The 19,620-nt window shown below is 32.3% G+C and overlaps 1 protein-coding gene across 1 annotated transcript in view; it reads right to left on the minus strand.

Moving 5' to 3' along the window:
- Nucleotides 1-13,419, minus strand: part of LOC110031080 (serine/threonine-protein kinase STY8-like) — a 67,490-nt gene extending 54,071 nt beyond the window's left edge. The window contains exon 1 of the mRNA XM_020734124.1: nucleotides 12,967-13,419. Coding sequence (XP_020589783.1) covers nucleotides 12,967-13,154 — 188 coding nt within the window. The 5' untranslated portion in view covers nucleotides 13,155-13,419. The remainder of the gene's footprint in view (nucleotides 1-12,966) is intronic.
- Between the last annotated feature and the right edge of the window lie 6,201 nt (nucleotides 13,420-19,620).

The following is a 19,620-nucleotide window of genomic DNA, read 5'->3' on the forward strand; positions in this document are numbered from 1 at the left end:
ACCTCCCAAAAGAGCTCTTTTGGGAGGTAACAAGCTGCTCATATAAGAAAGAGGAATGAATACACTAGTTTTGCTTCTCTTAACAGTTGATAGAAACCAAAAGAAGAGGGAAATCACTGGTGAAATCCATATCTTTCCACCTATTAATTAGTTTGAAAGGAGATATCTATGATTCATATGTGATTCCTCTTATTTGTACTCCAACTTTTGATAATAAATGGATTGTCTCCTTCCTCCACCAAAATGAGTCATTCTTGAACGAACAAGATATACTTGGACTCATGTTGTTGCTATGTAACTTCATGTATCCTTATATATTTTGAGTGGTGGTATGGTATAATTTCTTTTAGGGTTATTTCTAACACTTTCGTGCCACCATGAGAGTTAATTTAAAACTTTTGTTTCAATATTTGATACCAAAGCAATTTGCACCTAATATATGAAACATCCTTGAGATTGAGGTCATGTTGGAATACATGCTTAGAACTGCTGATTTAGTTTAAGTTTAATTGAGTCAAGTTTGTTCCTTAATCTTGGGAATTAATTGTTATTTTCTTGAATTTTATTTTTTATTTCTTTCTTGACTGTTTTTCAGGTCTTTTCTCTTGGTGTTTTGTTATTAGCACCAAGCTTTAAATGTTTGTAAGTCTACACAAAAATAGTGTGGTTCTGATTTCCCTTCAATCTAAAGCAAGAAATTTTAGTTTTTCTCCTCTTTTTCATTTCAAGAAACGAACAATTTGGTATCAGAGCTCTCTTCTTAAGGGACATGTGCGTGAATTTGAGTAGTTATGGAGATCGAAGCTAGTTTTTCTTCAGTTGCTCCACCAGTGTTTGATGGAGATAACTACCGGATCTTAGCAGTCCACATGGAGACATACCTGGAAGCTTTGAATCTCTGGGAAGCAGTGGAAAAAGACTATGATATTCCTTTTCTCCCTGACAATCCCACCATAGCACAAATTAAAGCACAAAATGAGAGGAAGACAAAGAAGTCCAAGGCAAAAGCCTGCCTGTTTGCTGCATTTTCCTCCACGATCTTCACTAGTATTATGTCGTTGAAAACGGCAAAGGGGATTTGAGATTATCTCAAAACAGAGTATGAAGGAGATGAAAGATTTCGAGGGATGCAGGTGCTAAACTTGGTTCGTGACTTTGAACTGCAAAAGATGAAGGAGACAGAAACCATAAAGGAGTACTCTGATAGACTACTTATCATAGCAAATCGTGTCAAATTATTGGGTTCTTCTCTGGAAGATTCAAGGATTATTGAGAAATTCTTGTCACAGTGCCTGAAAGATTTGAGGCTACCCCATCACCACCTTAGAAAACACGAAGAATATGTCAAAAGATTGTTTTGATAGAACTCTTAAGTGCTTTACAAGCACAAGAGCAAAGGCGTGTAATGAGGCAAGGAGTCGTCGAATGAGCTCTACCAGTCAAGCATCAAGATGATGAAAAGAATAGGAGGCCCAAGAACAAGAAGTTTCAAGCTACAAGTGGACAAAGCTATACACCTGAGAATAGAAGCAAAACTGAAAATAAAAGATTATGACTAAAAAAAAATTACCCTCCATGTCAACATTGTGCCAAGAAAGGTCATCCTCCTTTCAAATGCTGGAGAAGACCAGATGCAAAGTGCAGCAAGTGCAATCAAATGGGACATGAAGCTGTCATTTGCAATAATAAAGATCAGCAGCAAGGAGATGAAGCACAAGTGGCAGATCAAGAAGAAGATGACCAGCATTTCGTTGCAACTTATTTCACGAGTTATGAAACAAGTGAAAATTGGCTCCTTGATAGTGATTGCACTAATCATATGACACATGACAAGGAGTTATTCAAGAAATTGAAGAGCGTAAGATCAGAATTGGGAATGGTGAATATATTGCAGTCAAAGGAAAGGGCGTCGTAGCCATTGCAAGTTGTTCAGGAACCAAGTTGATCACCGATGTTCTCTATGTACCAGATATTGATCAAAATTTGTTCAATGCTGGTCAATTAATAGAAAAGGAATTCAAAATGATGTTCATGGAGAAGGTTTGTGTGATAGAGGATGCTACAGGCCAAAATATGTTTGAAGTTAAGATGGCAATGAGGAGTTTTTCACTCAATCCAATAAAGGAGGAGCAAGAGATTTTTGGCTCTTTTCCCAATGAAAATTCTGAAAAACATGCCAACTCACTAGAAGTTTCATTGATTAATGAGGGTAACGAAGGACATGCAACTGTCAAGTGTTTAAATGAGAAGCTTTCTGTTGCTCTTTTAAATGTTGCTGCAAAAGAAGATCTGATAAAGCAGCATGCAAAAATTACATAAGAAGCCATTTCAGGCTGGGAAACCGCAGAAGCTGAACTTGTAGCTTTCAAACAACAACTTGAAGCCTCTTTTTTGAAAAAGTCTCTTCTCGAGGATAGAATCAACCACCTTGAGGAAGCTATCAAAGAATGTGTTAGGCAGCTGAGACAATCAAGGGAGGCGCAAGAGCAGAAACTTCAGGATGCCATCCTTTTAAAGACAGTTGAATGGCAATCTAAGAAGTCGGAGCTTGAAAAACAGCTCAAGGAGCTTCATGCACAACTTGAAACTGCAAAAACAAAGGCCTTTACCAACACTGATAATTCTATCAGCTTGAGGCTTGAATCTCTAGAGAAAGAAAACAAAACTCTAATGACTGAGCTCCTTGCTCAATCTGAACAACTGCGTGTGTGCACATTGGAGAGAGAACTGAGCACTCAGACGGCTGAATTAGCCAGCGAGCAGCATTTGGTAAGCATAAAAAAGGTGGCAAAGCTTCAATCTTAGTGTCATAGGTTACAAGTTGTAGCATGCAGAACAACATAAGCAAGATGCCATAGTCCTGTCTCTGGCACAGTCTTTGTACAAAATTTTTCAGTTAGCCAATCAGAGAACAAAGAAATTTTAACTGGTGTGTATAACGATCTAGAAAGCTTGGGTTCATGGTCATCAGGGCTAATTGCACAATATGATCACTTCAAGCATGAGAAGGCATGTGCAAGTGGCATCAATTAACTGAGATCGACTTAATGGAAGATTTCCTTGAGATGGAGAAATTAGTTGCAACACCTGAAACTAATAATGAGATTTCCACCAACTTAAAAGATGAATCCAATGAAGATTTTGAAAGCATGAGGTTGATGAGAAATGAACTTGAATCTTTACAGTTACAGGTCTTGGAGTTGGAAATCAAGGTTCAGCATGAAGAAAATGAGAAAGCTCAACAAAAAAATAGCTTTAGTAGAGTCTCAAAATCAGCTTGATGCTTCATGCTGTCAGCATTCTTGGGATGGAGATCAGTTGGCGGATTTATTTACAAAATCACTTCCAATCAACAAGTTTGAGTTTCTAAGGTAGAAACTTGGTGTTCGCGGCTCCTAAAGCAAGGAGTGTTGGAATACATGCTTAGGACTGCTGATTTAGTTTAAGTTTAATTGAGTCAAGTTTGTTTCTTAATCTTAGAAATTAGTTGTTATTTTCTTGAATTTTGTTTTTTATTTCTTTCTGGGCTGTTTTTCAGGCCTTTTTTCTTGGTGGTTTGTTATTAGCTCCATGCTTTAAATATTTGTAAGGCTACACAAAAATAGTGTGGTTTTGATTTCCCTTCAATCTACAGCAAGAAATTTTAATTTTTCTCCTCTTTCTCATTTCAAGAAACCAACAATCAACATACACTAATTAATATAAATTCGAAAAGTTTACAATAAGTAATAATTTCAACCTTCATAAATTGAAGAGGATGATGACTTTGTGACAATAGAGATCGATTGAAGTTTTGAAAGAGAAGGAATCACTAATTGGCATAAACGAAGACAAAGAGTTATATTAAAAACCTCTCAATTCAATTATCCTTAGTTTAGGAGATGAGGCTCTTCATAATGTTATTTTGAATATATGCGGGAGAACTTCTAAACCTGCTATATGACAAATCACTCATAAGTCATCTCTATTTGAAGCATCATCATATGTTTTATTTTTGGAGCATGTTCATACATACCACACAATGCTTCTGACTTCACATATCTAACACCTAAACTTTGATTTGGTAACACTCAAATCTTTCATATCACATCCAAAATATCACTATCATTGATTTTTTAAAATTGACATACACGTTTTCATTCATAAGTGGTAAATATCTAATTATTAAAATTTGGATGCTAGAAATGTAAATACATGGGAATTGTGTGGCATGTATGTAAATCTTCCTTTATTTTTTATATGAAGGAAGGTACATTACTTTATAAGTATTTAGATGCCTATAATAAGCTTAATCTGAATTTGGTTATTAGTTATGTCAAATTTGAAGAGAAAGGTAAATTCTTGATTATGTTGTGCTCATTGTCATTCTCTTCATCAGCATGCTATCATCACTTAAATAAATTTAAAAAAAATTCTCTACTTGATAATTAGGTTTTTACCACTTAAGAAGAGTATGGAAGCAGTTAAACCGTACATGTAGAAAGCCGTACAGAAACAAACCAGTGTGGGTTAAGTAAGATTATGGAAAAAGGCAAGTATGAAAAAGGACAAAATTAAAGCCTGAGAAAAAGGGCCACCATAATGCAAAACTCCTAAAGAGCCATAGTGCATAATGCAGTGTGGGCTATTCTAAAAATAGTTCAAAGTATTTAAAAATCATAAATAACTAAATAAAAATTTATCAATAGAAAAGAATAATATCCCAATACAAAAAGAATATCCGTGGCACATAAATGGAACATAATATTACTTTAACATATTAAATACGTGAACAAAGGGCCGACAAAAATTTACTAGCATCATATAAATTTCATTACCACTGTCATATAAATTTGATGATGATATCAAAGGAGTTCATGACATTGTACAATCAAGTGATTTTTCTTTAGCGATTGCTTTTGTTACTGTTAATACTTTACTCAAGAAAAGAGACGAGCATATTATTGCGAATGGATCTAATAAAACACAAATTGATTATTTTCTTATGAGAAGAAGAGACGTCGAGAATGTAAAGATTGTAAAGTCATTCCAAATGATGATTTAAGTACTTAACATCGATTATTAATTCTAGATTTTAAGAATAAGAGTTGAAAAATAAAGAATACTAGGAATCATGTAGTAAAATTAGATGGAGGCACCTAAAAGACACAAATAAAATTATTTTTATAACTAAACTTCAATATTTCAAGATTTGGGATGTTCATGAAGAAGCAAATTCTATGTGGGATAACGTAACAAATACTGTTAAAAGAATGGCAAAAAATGTACTTGGAGAATCAAAAGAAAAGGTTTCTATATATAAAAATAGTTGGCGATGGAATAATAATGTGCAAAATAAGATAAAATATAAGAAGTTATGATATAAAAAATGGTTTAAATGTAAAATATTAGAGAATTGGGAAAATATAAAATGACTCGTAGGGAGTCTAAGAGAACAATTTATGACGCTAAAAGTTCTTTTTTTAATGATTTTTATAATAAATTAGATACTAAAGAGGGTGAAAAATAAATGTATAAATTAGCAAAACGAAGAAAAAAGAAAAGTAAAAATTTAACTCAAGTAAAAAGTATTAAAAATGAAGATATTCAACACAGATGAGTGATTTATTTTGATAATTTTTTTAACGAAGTTTATGAAAAACAAGATCGAACTTAGTGATTTAATATCATTATAATAATAAAATATTTTATTTTTACCGTCACATTAGTAAAAAAGAAGTTGAGAAGGCTTTAAAGAAAACTAATGTTGAAAAGTCTGTAGGACCTGATGATATCTCAAGTGAAGTGTAGAAATATATAAGAGATTTGGAAGTTTCTTGGCTTACTAAACTCCTTAATATTATTTTAAAGACTAAAAAGATGTCTGAAGAGTGGAGGAAGAGCATTTTGATTCCCATTTTTAAGAATAAACAGGATGCACAAGAGTGTGCAAATTATAAAGAAATTAAGTTAATGTGTCAAACTTTAAAATTAAGGAATGGGTAAATGAATATAGGTAAAACGTATTACAAATATTTCCCGTAATCAATTTGGATTTATGTCGGGCAGGTCTACCATGAAAGCTACACATTTATTGAGAGGTTTGATGGTAAGGAGGATCTACATATGATTTTTATTGATTTAGAAAAAAAACTTACGATAAAGTTCCAAGAGATATCCTTTGGAGAGTTCCGGAGAAGTAAGGTGTTCATATGACTTATATTCAAGTCATCAAAGATATGCATACTAGAGTTGTTACTTGCGTTCGAACAGAAGGGGGATAGACCAAATGTTTTCCTATTTCAGTTGGATTACATAAGGAATCAACTTTAAGCCCATATCCTTTCGCTTTATTTATAGATGCTCGTACTGGACATTTATAGAATAATGTACCTTAGTGCATACTTTTTGCTGATGATATTCTTCTCATGAATAAGACTAGAGAAAAAACTCTAGGAAAAACTTGAATAATTGAGGTCTACAGTGAAGTCTAAAGGCCTTTGTTTGAGTAGAACTAAAAATGAATACATGGAATGTAATTTTAGTAGTAGTAACTTTAGTGACAGAGTTGTAACTATAGTGATCAAATTATTAAAAGATGTGAACGCTTTAGATATCTCGGGTCTACTGTTCAAAATGATGGTGATATATGTGGGCATGTTATTAGTAGAATTCAAATTGGTTGGTTGAAGTGGAGGAAAGCTTCGGGTTTATTGTGTGATAGAAAAGTACCACTTAGACTGAAAGGAAAATTTTATAAGATGGTGGTGGGACCTGCAATACTCTATGGTGTTGAATGTTGGCCTTTAAAAGAGAAGCATAAAACTAAGTTAAGTGTTGTCGAGATGAGAATGCTTAAGTGGATGAGTGGCTTTACACTTAGACACGAATGCGAAATGAATATATCTGTGATGGGGTTGATGTAGCTCCGGTGGCGGAGAAAATTAGATAGAGTCTTCTTAGATGGTTTGGTCACATCAAACGTCAACCATCTGATAATCTGATTAGGACAATGGATGTTTTAGATTCGACTTATGTTAAGAAAGGCAGAGGTAGATTAGGCATATTGTACAAAAAATTATCTTAATTTATTAGAATTAAATGAAATATGACGCAATGGAGAAAAATGATTCATGTAGCCGACACCGCTTAGTGAGATAAAGGTTTGTTGTTTTTGTTATTGTTGAACTTAGCAACAACAACACTCTCATCATGTTGCACCTAACCTATAACAAAGTTTTTCTTATTCATACAAGTACTTCAAATAAATCAAAAGACAAAATAATAGTAAAAAATTAGCACACACCTTGTGTGTTATTTGCGATGCTCTATAGGGCATACATAGAGCATACGGTTTTATTTAATTGTGTCTTAACATGCAAATAACATAGAAGTGCTGTGAAATATCATAAACAATAGTGAACAACAATTTATGTTATTCAGATATGTAAGTCAAACTCTGAAGCCATATCCATAACAAAGGAGCACACCTTATGAATCTAAGAATAATTTTGACAATTAAAAAAATTATTGTGTTATTTCAACTAAAAATTGGATTCTTATCTCTGAATAGAGAGACTTCTTATAGGTCTGTCATTGGAGAAAATTGGATTCTTAACTTTGAATAGAGAGACTTCTAAAATTCGTAAGATATATACAATTCAGATCAAGATATATGATGAAAGTATGAGAACTTCGCGAGAAATAAGGTATGTATCAGCATAAAATTAAAATATATATATATATATATATCCTTGATTTGTTTTGACTCTAATGGGTACAATGTTAAAGTTGATTATAACAAGTTCTTAGGGTTTTCAATATTTTGATGAAATCATGGAAGCTTATAATCATTAATTCCTTTAGAATAGACCAGTGACAAATACAATGTTAGTTTCATAAATAAATGATTTAAATAAGTTACAGAATCTGAGCAGTATGCATTTATCAAAGAACGCCTTATTAGAAATGAGCAATAAAGGCTTGCTTTGTGATCACATGATTAGTTATTCAAATTTCTACTGACAATTACACTTTTGGAATAACATACAAATTGAAGTTACCCATACTAGTTCATAGAACTAAGCGCGCATAGATATATATTACTTTTATGGAGAATTTCTCAAAAAGAAGTTTAGATATATATAAGATAAAACAAAAAGGGATGTGTTTGAAACATTTAAGAAGTGAAAACTTGGGATGATACGCAAAACTGGGAGGAAGATAAAGAGATTGTGAATTGACAATGATGTATCATCACTGCTGAGAAAATGAGTTATCAATATGAATCAGAGAATGCTAATAATGAAATTAAATGCACACAAATTTTATGCATACTAAAAAACCCAAAATAGTATTAAATTTTGATATTAGAAAGTAAAAAAACAGGCAAATTTCGTATGTAAAAGTAAATTGAATGCATAAATTAGAAAAGAAGCCTGGAAAAGAGAGCATGAAACAAAACAAAGTTTCTCATCTATTTGGATAATTATTAAGAAAAGTAAAAGAACTTCAACGAAAAAATTCTATTGAGGGGGGAATTGTAAAATTCAAAACAAAGTAAAAATGGCATAATGAAATTCCCCAACAATTTATACCCAAACTTTCAGCGCTATCTTTCTTCATTTCATTCGTTGTATTCCCAATCCCATATCTGTAAAAGTTGTTACTGAAAATTGCCATTAGGAATTGTCATGAAGGAAAGGGGAAAAAAAAATGTAAAATCCAATTTTTGGAATCGAGTTTTATTTTGAGTTGAAGAAATTAAGGGTGTAAATTAGAAGAAATCATTTTAGAGGTGATTTGAGTTAAAATAATTTTGTTAAATAATAAATTGGTATAAATTGAAGAATTTAATAATTTGTTAGATTGTATATGAAATAACTAAAATTCAAGGAAATAAAAAATAAGGTGATGTATTTTGAGAAGGATTCAACTCCAATTCTATGATAATATTAAATTGTGACTCTTGGCATGCCCATATAAATTTCTTTATATTGAGCATTTAAATGATATTTAATTTATCAAAAAGTTTAATGCATTAACATGTTCTGATAAAAATAATCAAATGATATTTTCATACTGAGCAAATCTTAAGATACATAATCCATGTTTAAAAATTCATATGCTATTACACATTTATGCCTCAATTATAGATACAAGTTGATGATAGTATAAGCATAAAATACTAAAAATATCTACATAAATTTGATAATGATTCTATAAATAAAGAAATCTATGAGAGATCAATTCATATGAGATAAATTAGCAGATAATTATAACCTGCGCTTAAAGAAGCAAAAGTTCTTCCAAAATGGGCATCAACAATGGCCAAAATGGATTCTTGACTCATGATTAATTTCATGTTGCAACGAGCAAAATTTATCAAGGGGATATTGCTAACTGTCATATTAGAAAAAAATAAACCCTTTTCAATAGTTATTATGGGCCAATAAGATGAGCAACAACAAAATGATAATCAATAACAAAAAGTTATATTCTTGAATTTTGAATTTTATATTAGAATTATTATCCAGCAAACATTTAGCTCATTATATATTATGACAACGATTGTTTTAGAAAAGGAAATATAATAGGTTGGGCCTACAGCTTCATATTTTGGGTGTACAATTTTAGATGTATTAGAAAAGAAAAGGGTAAATATATAAAGTTTATTAGTAGCCCTATATTCCATTTTGATGATTTAAATTATGAACATTTCCGTATGAAAATTTATGATGCATCTAGTAGATAATTATAAAGAGTAATTCTATTTTGTAATATCCAAATAGACAAGTGTTATAGTCACTTGACCTTGATTAATAAAACTAAAAATGGGTGTTGGTAAGAAATATGTTCAATAAAATTGCTTGCCTCAGCAACATTTAAGGTTGTCAAAACTTGACCCAAACTTAACATGACTCAAAAAGTATGAGTTTGATTTCTCTGACTAACTTGCAAAATGTTTTTGGATCTAGAATCCTAGCCGAATTTAATTTTTAGGTCAAGTTTAAGCGTCAGCCCAAAATTGACCCACAACTTGAAATTGATCTACTAGCCTGAACTTAACTTGAACATAACCTGAATTTGAGCATAATAGTTTTTATGTCCTATGTTAAATGGGTTACACAATTCGGGTTCAGATTAATAGGGTTGAAAGGACGTTCGAACTTGTTTAATAAATGAGTCGAGTTCAAAGCATATAGATTTGAATCGAGTCAAATTAGGGTCGAACCAAAGCCCGTCCCATTAACCAAAATTAACACTCCTAGCTACAACTCATACTTCACTAAAGAGGTTCAAAATGGGACTTGAAACTAACAAGGGTTATCCAAACTCAAAAAGTACAAGTAATGCTTCAAGTTACATGGTCTTCGCAGCTATTGATCAGAAAGGTATGATGATTCATGTTTTGACTTTATAATCCATTGGTTCTTGCAGTAAGATGGAAGATTTGATGCAAGGAAGAATTAGTTTGTCCGTATATAATCTCAAAGAGCACTCTCAAAACTTTTCCGCTTAAAATCTTAATTATCCTCTTCCCATAAATTAAAGATTACATTTTCTTTTCTTCCTACATGAATTAGCCAAGGGATTGATTAGGAAAAAATAATAGATACCAAAATCTTAACAATTTCAAAAGATAGGGCAAGAAATTAAGGTAGAAAAGGAAGTTATGGTTAGTTCCTGCAAACAAAAAAAAAAGGTCAAAGTGGTGATCTTCTATACTTGGAAAATAAAAGATTTTGGTGGTTTCTCCTACAGAAAAAAAGAAGAAGGAAAGGAAACGTTAGTTACTTCTTCTCATAGTAATTGAAGGAAAATAAAAGAAAAGGGAGTTCGTTTGCTATGATCAACGGCTCTCCTTCTTATTGATTAACTTGAAAGGGGGAATGTGATATACATGTAAATTTCCCTTATTTGTAATCCTCCATTTTTTTATAATGAATTTAGAGTTCCTCTTTGCCTCATGGATATAGGTAATTCTTGTTCAAATGATGTAAACTTTGTCTTTTAGTCTATGTGTTGTTTATATATTTTGATTGTTGTGGCCACAAAATTGCTCCTAAGTTAATCCTACCTCCTCTGATACAGTCAGAGAGATAGATTGTCAGAGAAATAACTTCGATGATTGTCTCAACAACTCATAAGACCCTAAAAATAGCTCCTGATTAATTTCAATTATCTTTTATAGATGAAAACATTAATAGTCACATAATTTTCATGGAAAAAGTTTGATGTTTCAAGCTCTGCCCTTCGATTGATAGGAGGAACAAATACCCCCAATTGAGAGGCATTTTAATCCATCTTAGATCTCAAAAGAGACAAATCATCAATTCCCTACATGATCCGCCTATCAAAATTCTAATGATATTGAAGATAATTCTCCACACTTAAAAGCAATAATATAGAAAAATTTGAGTTTGCCTTTCTACCATCATTTGTCTTACTCTTACATAGAATTCAAAGCTAATCATGATTTTAAAAGTGGACACTTACATCAACCCAATCAAGTAAGAATATACTTGAACATCTATGAATGATGGAATTCTAGATGGTGATTGTTCAACATGTTGAAAGTTATGCCTAAAACATATGATTCTCCAACTCTTTATAAAATGACAATTTCTCACACCTTACATGATATGATAATAAAATAGATTTTATTTTATTAATTTGTTAACTATTTCTATCATACATGTCAAGCTAGAACCTCCATATAGGCAGGTGAAGAATCATTATGCAATTAAGCCGCACAATAACAAAACCATTATTTTATTTGCTCTATTTATTTCTCTCCTAAGGCAAAAATCCAAACCACTAGAAGATTCATTAGCCTTCTGGTTTAAGAGCCCGTTTGGGGCAGCTTATAAGTGCGGGCGACGTTTTGAAAATTTCGTCTCACCGTTTGGAAAACACGTTTCTGCAGCTTATCGAAAAATGCAGTTGAGTTTTTACACTAAACGCAAGACGCAGATAGAACCCCGCAGGCCACCCACGGGTTGCGTTTCAAGATAAGATGTTTATCTGGATAAGCACAAGCTGCCCCAAACGCATCCTAAATCTGTTGGAGTTATTTAACTTTCAACTTTAGATCTTGTCAGTTATGTATCCTCAAAATTCCGATATTAATCCTTCATATTATCTTTGACAAAGAGGTGTGTGTATTAATTCCATGCCTCGTTCTTAAGCTTAAAACACCAAAATTAATTGACTTTTTGACTATAAAATGTTAAAAAAAACAAATTATGAGAGTTGGTCAAACAAAAACTTCTTACTTTTGGAATTTTGCAGATCTCTGCTTCTCGGAGTTTGAGATTTTCAACAAAAAAAAAGGTGGCAGCTTATCATTTGCACCTATTCTCATGATTCATTAGTAATGCTGATGGAAAACGTATTGAAGGAATAAGGCTAAAACGCTAATGCCGATATTCTAAGCAGAAGGCCCCAGCCCTTCGGATGCGAATATTCAGACACGCACGTGGTAGGTTATCATTTGCCCAGATTCATGATAAGTGGGAGCTCGCACAGTTTCTTCTACCAAAGATTTCCCTTCAGACCTCTTAAAGCCCGGTTAGGGATATGATTCCAATCGTCGTTACCAGAACAAATGGAGCACAAAACCAGACCTCTGTAATCATGACGCATGATCTAGTTTTAATTTTTTCCTTGACAGGAGAATTACTTCAACTGCGGTTTTTCCGTAAAAAACTTCATTTTATCTCCAACAAAAGCGACTAATAATCGCCCCTAGGGTAAATAAAACGGACAAACCAAGCAAGACATAAGAAAATTTAATCCTTGATGTCTCACTCTCCTCATCCACCTCCTCCTTGAAAAGTTTTCATGCAAAAACCCTTCTCCCACCTTTCAAAGGAGCCAACTTGAGCAAACAGACGAAACAGGAGAGTAAAACAAAACTAAAAAAATACAAAGTGAAAATGGGAACAAGATTAGCATAGCGAAGAAGATGAGTTCAACGACTACCGCACGGGGAGACGATTGAAATGCGCCCAGAGTTCTTCCTCGAAGGAAGGAGAGAGTGCCTCGGAGCAACCTAAGTCCTTAAGCCGGCTGAGGACCTCGTGATAAACCTCGCGTTTACGATGCTTCTGCTGCTTCTGAGAGGATTTTGCCCGCGAAACCCAGCTTCCAGAGCTCCCGTCCTTCGCCATACACCGGTAACGCCCCTCCGGAACGAAGAAAGGAAATAAAAGAAATCGCTTTGCGTTTCTGGAGGAAAAACTCTGACAGAGAAGGCGTCAGGGTGTAAAGAAAAGAGCCGTTCGGCGAGGAAGAATCAGTGAGGAAAGAGGGGAATGGTAATAAAATGGCAACTGAAGTGCCCACAAGGATGCAAATTTGTCGGAGAGACGGGGCGAGAAGCCTGCTGAGGGCGAATACGAGGCGTGTCCGAGGGGTAGGGGTGGAGACGAGAGTTTCCTCCGGCCCGTTTATTTGACCTCTGACAAATTTTTTAAAATATATATCCTAAATGGATAATATTTTATCTGAATTCCCCCAAAAATAATATTTAATCAGTAATTGAAAAGAACATGATAAGTAGAGGTGTAAACGAACCAAACACGAATAAACAGTCATGTTTGGTTCGTTTGAAATTAACTATGTTTGAAATAAGTTCGTGTTTGAAATTGTCCGCAGAGTTATTATTCGTGTTCGACACGAATAAACAGTCATGTTTGGTTCGTTTGAAATTAACTGTGTTTGAAATAAGTTCGTATTTGAAATTGTTCGTGTTCGATTTGATTTGTTTGAAATGTGTTTGAAATGTTCAAATTATTCGAATGTTTCAAATTGTTCTAAATTTGACAAATTTGTTTGTATTGTTCGAATTGTTTGAAATTTTTCTAAAACTTAAATCTGTATGAAATTAATGTTTAAACATATATGAATCACAACACAAATGCATAATAGTCAAAGCATGACTCACAATAAAACCATAATATCATATCTCATCAATTAAAAATTCAGATATAGAGGCAATATGCGAGATTTCACTCTTCAAAACTTCAAAAATTAGGTTTCACTCAAAAAAGCTAAATAAATCCAAAAGAAATATAGGAAAATTTAAACTAAGACCTGAAGATAAATATTAAATTGTAAGATTTAATATAAGTTAAGAGGCGGCCTTGAAGATCATATTATGATTTATAGGATTTGTTTTTTAAAAATATGATAAATTTTTAGAGTGTATAATTATTTTTAAAATATGATAAATTTTTTATATATAATTATTTCAACTATTTTATATTTCGAACAATAACAATTTGAACACGATCGAACAAATGAATGTTCGTGTTTAGTTCGTTTATAAACAGAACGAAAAAAAATTGTTTGTGTTCGTCTCGTTCACTTATCAAACAAATCGAATACAAACTCCCTGACGAGCTGAACACAAACTGTTCACGAACAACAAGCTTAATGAATTGATTTCTTCATTACATTATCTGCTTCCATATTTTTAATCAAATTTTGATGTTTGAAATGTTAAAAGAATTAGGATAAAATAATCATATATTATTAAAAGTTCTTTGGAAATGCTTTAGTAATTAAACTTAGAATTCATATTTAGTAAAAAAAAATTTAGATTTATTTGCCAACCCAAGAGGATTGAATCCGTTATAAAAAGATGTTATTCTCGAACCTTTTGTACATAGTAGTTAGTATTGTAAACTCGCATAATACGTCAACCAAGCTACTATTACTGACGTGGCAGAAACTTCGAGCCACATCAAAAAGAATGAGCCATGCATGCCCCCACTCAATTGGGTCCGACCTAATCAACTTATCTTTTCGAGGCAAGATGTGCAGGGAGAGTGTTGTTTGGCCCTCAACTCGGCAAGGCGAATTGGACCTAGAACCGATGAAGGCACACCATGCATCGTGAAGCCAATTCATCATACTTGGATTTTGAAAACCATTGCCCTTGGATACAAGTTCCCATGCATCACAGGATAAAGGATGTGGAGGAGAGGAGAGCAAAGAGGTTGCCAAAAAAGAAGTTGTCGCGGTATGATTAACAAAACTATCACCAAAAGAATTACCCCTAGAAGATGCATGGTGAAAAGTTTATTTTTTCAAGAGAACGAGAAAAGATTCACATTCCTTCCTTTCCCATATAAATAGTGTATCAAATGATAGTTTGAGGGGGACTCCACATACCAAACCTGACTCTCACTCTCTTATTCTTAAAAACGCTTGTAGGTTTACTACCTCGGTGCTTCATCACTGCACCCAATTTCCTACCCACGACACTCGGATCCTCTTCTCTCTTGTTCCAACCTAGGGTTGGCCCATAAGTAAACTTGTTTTATATAAAAGTGATGTACAAACTGCAAAGAAATAACAATTTTTTTATAATTTATTTTCTTCATAAAATAATACAATTTATACAATTGTTAATGCATGTGAGGGAGATAGATAGAAAAAAAAAAGAGATTTTGGCTATGTATGGCATTTTAGACATAATGAAAAAAATGAAACAAGGTTATCAAAACATATATTTTTCCTATGTGACAAAAAATGTAGAAATAAAAAAATTATATGGCCTTGCTCAGTTAAAAAAGCATTCACAGTGGTTAATGTTAGTTATGAGAGGATGCGTTTCCCCAAATTTGAAGAAGGTGGGAATAAAACTCATAAAAAATATATTGATGCTAGTATTAATAATGTTAGTGATACAATTACATTTTACTTTCAAGGCAGTTCTCCTCTGAGAAGTGAAACTAATATGACCAAAAGTTGGTTGCAATGTGGCGTAAAAAGGAGATAATGACCACTGAGCATGGATGAATAGTACTTCCTCTAAAGGTAAAGGAGACGTGATCTTAAGAAGTTGATGAGGTAATGAGGAATGACTATGCATGGGATCGTAAGAAGGCGGGTTGATCCTCCTTCTAAAAAGGGTCCAACGCAACATAAAAACATTATTCATAACATCATAAGGTTGAGGAGGTTAGCAAACATGACTATATTTTAATTGAAGATGACACCACCCAAAGGTGGATGTGAGCTGGTAGATGAGGATCATTGAGATGACATTGGGTGGTTAAAATGGCCCTCTTTCTAAAGGGGGACGTAATACAACTTGAAAGTGGCTATAATGCAGAATATGAAGTTCATAGAGTTCATTTAAGGTGGATGCATTTAAACCTCCTCTAAAGAAGTGAAGAAAAAAAAGGGAGATATTATTATGAATAGTGACAAAGGATGGCCATAAAATATCTCTCCCTTGAAAGAAATAGGGGTTTAACAATCTTAGATCTAAAAGTGGTGTAAGGTGGCCTAAATTATCCCTCTTCTGGAATATAAAGGGGTTGAGTAACATGAAATCATTTTCACATGAAGGTGGATTGAATCCAGGATATCAAAATCTAAATTACAAATTCAAATAGAAATTTTTATTTAATTTTATTGCTCATTTATAAACATTTTAGTCTAATTACCAACCAATCATACAACACCACATTATTATCACGCAAGCTTAAGTTTTATGATGCTTCTTCGATAAATAGTACATAATTTCACCCATAAAGTTATCTTTTTCTTATAATTAAAATAAATAAAGAAATTTGATAATTATTAAAGTCTTAATTATCAAAAACAAGAAAATTCTACAAAGCCTAAAATACTATTTCTTAGAATAATCAGAGAAATTAGAGTAAGTAAATTTATTCATAAGATACCACCTTGATGCTCAAATAGAGCATTATGAGGAAAAAGTTCTTAATTTTGTCGAGGACATTTAAAAACAATCCTATTGAAGAGTTGTTAAAGACATTAAAAGCAAGATCTTATTTGTTGACTTTTACGGTGTTCCTTGAGACTACATGTATTATGGTCCAGCCAGGACATGAATTAAGCATGGTGGGAACAACAATCGGTCGTTGATAATCATGAATTTCTATTTTCTTTTTTTATCATTTACATTTTATCAACCAAAAATAAATGAAAAAGCTGCTACATAAATGAATGCAAATTAAAAGATTAATATTTACCTTATTGTTGATTGTATGTGTCTTATATAAACATTTCTTATTCTATTATCCATCTTTACCGTGCAATTTTTACTTGAAAAATAATAATCTAAAATAAAAAGAGCTAACAAGTAAGTGAATAATCATATTAATAAACTACATTAACACAATAAAAAAGGAAATAATATACATGTCAGTTAAATCTTTTAATAAATCGGTATAAGAGCAACAAATAATTTATATTTATGAATATAATCGTTCAAGTTATTTCAAAACCTTTCTTATATCACACAATATTACATATATAGTTTTATATACAATCGTCACATGAGCGTCGTCTAAAATTATACAAATTAAGGCGTATCAATATCAATATATTTTTTTAAGTACGTGAATAATGTATCTTAGTGTTCCCCCGCCAATACCATAGAAGGGTGAACTCAATCATAGTCAAGCATACATACACAAACACATTATGACAATCATTATCTAATAATGAATATTTTCATTCTCTTTTATATAGCAATCAATATACTTGTATGACATTCAATATCTATGATAATTTAACACAATGATAACTAATATGAATAAAAATTAATATAATCATAAATCATGAGTATACAGTAATATAAGTATAATTAGTAATAATAACAATAAATGCATTTAATCTAGAAAAAGTAAAAATATTATTCTAGCATAAGAGCATTAGTGCTCGCCTCGATGTTCTCCACCTTATACCTTTTAAGTTAGACTCCATCACTTGATTACCTAATATAAGAAGTATTCATATTAATAAATTTAATTATTATAAATAAAAATTATTATTAATTAATTATTGTAACATATTATTTTAATTAAATTATTAACCTTATTACTCCTGCATCTTCATTTTATTCTATTTATTTAGTCTACATCCCATTTCATTTTATTTCTTAATTCATAATTTAACTTTACTAATTATATTCTTAACTTTTTAATTAAATTTTTACAATTATTACTATTTCTATTATTATAATCATGCTCTCTTTCAATTATCATCAATATGTAATTTATTTCAATTTTCCAAATTCATTATTTAAGATGTTTCACGTGAGTATCATTATAAATCTTATTTTCATACAAAAACCAAATCAATTATTTTATATGCATAAATAAATGTTTAGAAATTGCAAATAAAAAGCATCATTAATTTCACATCTCCTCAGTGGCTTGCCCCGACGCCCACCCTTCTTCCATGAGCTCAGTTTGGTTCTTCCCAGTCCAAAAATTGTACACTAAGGGGGTGCTTGGCACCCTCTTGGGGAAAAATATTACATCAGGACTCCTAACGCAGAGCTACGTTTCGAGTCCACTGATATGCAGACATATGGATGTGACAAAAAAAATAATAAAAAAAATCGTTTTAGCTCAGGGGAATATTCCTCCCGTGTTATTCCACATTATGCAGGTATTTTTGTGGTGATATTCAGGTGTTATTGTATCCTGAGAATATTTCCGATGTTATAATAACACAATAATACATCAATATCACCACAATAACACATGAATAATGCGGAATAACACAGGAGGAATATTTTCCCGAGGAATATTTTCGGAGGAATATTTTCCCGTGTTACCAGGCCGGATCACAGGAAAGCGCGTGCGATCCTTGAAGTCACGTGTCCGCATATCAGTGGACTCTGAACGTAGCTCTACGTTGGGAGTCCTTATGTAATATTTTCTCCCCTCTTGGATTTAACTTAAGTAGGATTTACTTAATCAAGTAAATCCGGATTAGGTAGATCCAGTTATGCTAAATCCAAATTTGATGTTTGTTATTATTTCCGTTAAATCTAATTAATTCCACAATTCGTGTTTGACATTTGTTTCAGGATTTAACATAAGGATTAACAAAAAAAAAAAAAAGGGTGAATCCAGTTGTAAGTTAAAATATGTGAATATTATTTTATGTAAATTCAAAATGCTTTTTAGATTTGTGAGTGCCGAACATGTTTGCAAATGATATTTGCTCAAACGAGATAACAAAGACAAGTTGTTCAATGTTATTGTTATCACACTTATGCTGCTTTTCTCTTTGAATTTCTTTCTGAAACTCGTGATTTAAAAAAAAAAAGCTCTTTGATGTCTATAAAAAGATCAAAAAAGAAAGAAGGATGTGCAGGAAAATAGAATAAAAATTATTCAATCCGCAAAGCCAGAACGAGATGCCAATTTAAATTCCTTCCATTTGCTGGTAGGGCTGTCAAAACGGCTCGTTGTTCGCGAACAGCTCGTGTTCGGCTCGTTAATTTCGCTCGATAAGTTAACGAGCTGAAAACGAACTAAGATGTGTTTGTTCGTGTTGGACTCATTTTATCTCGAAATACTACTCATCAAGTATATATATATATAAATTAATATTTTTAAAAAAATCTAATTGACTACAAGGCTACAAAGATTTATAATCAATTAAAATATTGAATAAGAAAAGAGAATAAAAATTATTAAATTAGATTCAAATGATGTTTTAATATGAATATTAATTTTTAAATCTTGCTCAAATTCTTATTATCTTATGTCTTATGACTACATGATTAGGGTTGTTAAAAAAATTTTTTGTCGTGAAAAACTCGTGTTCGGCTCGTTAAGCAAACGGGCCGGAAAC

This window comes from Phalaenopsis equestris, unplaced genomic scaffold, assembly GCF_001263595.1.
Source record: "Phalaenopsis equestris unplaced genomic scaffold, ASM126359v1 Scaffold000002, whole genome shotgun sequence".
In the NCBI taxonomy this organism is placed as follows: Eukaryota; Viridiplantae; Streptophyta; class Magnoliopsida; order Asparagales; family Orchidaceae; genus Phalaenopsis; species Phalaenopsis equestris.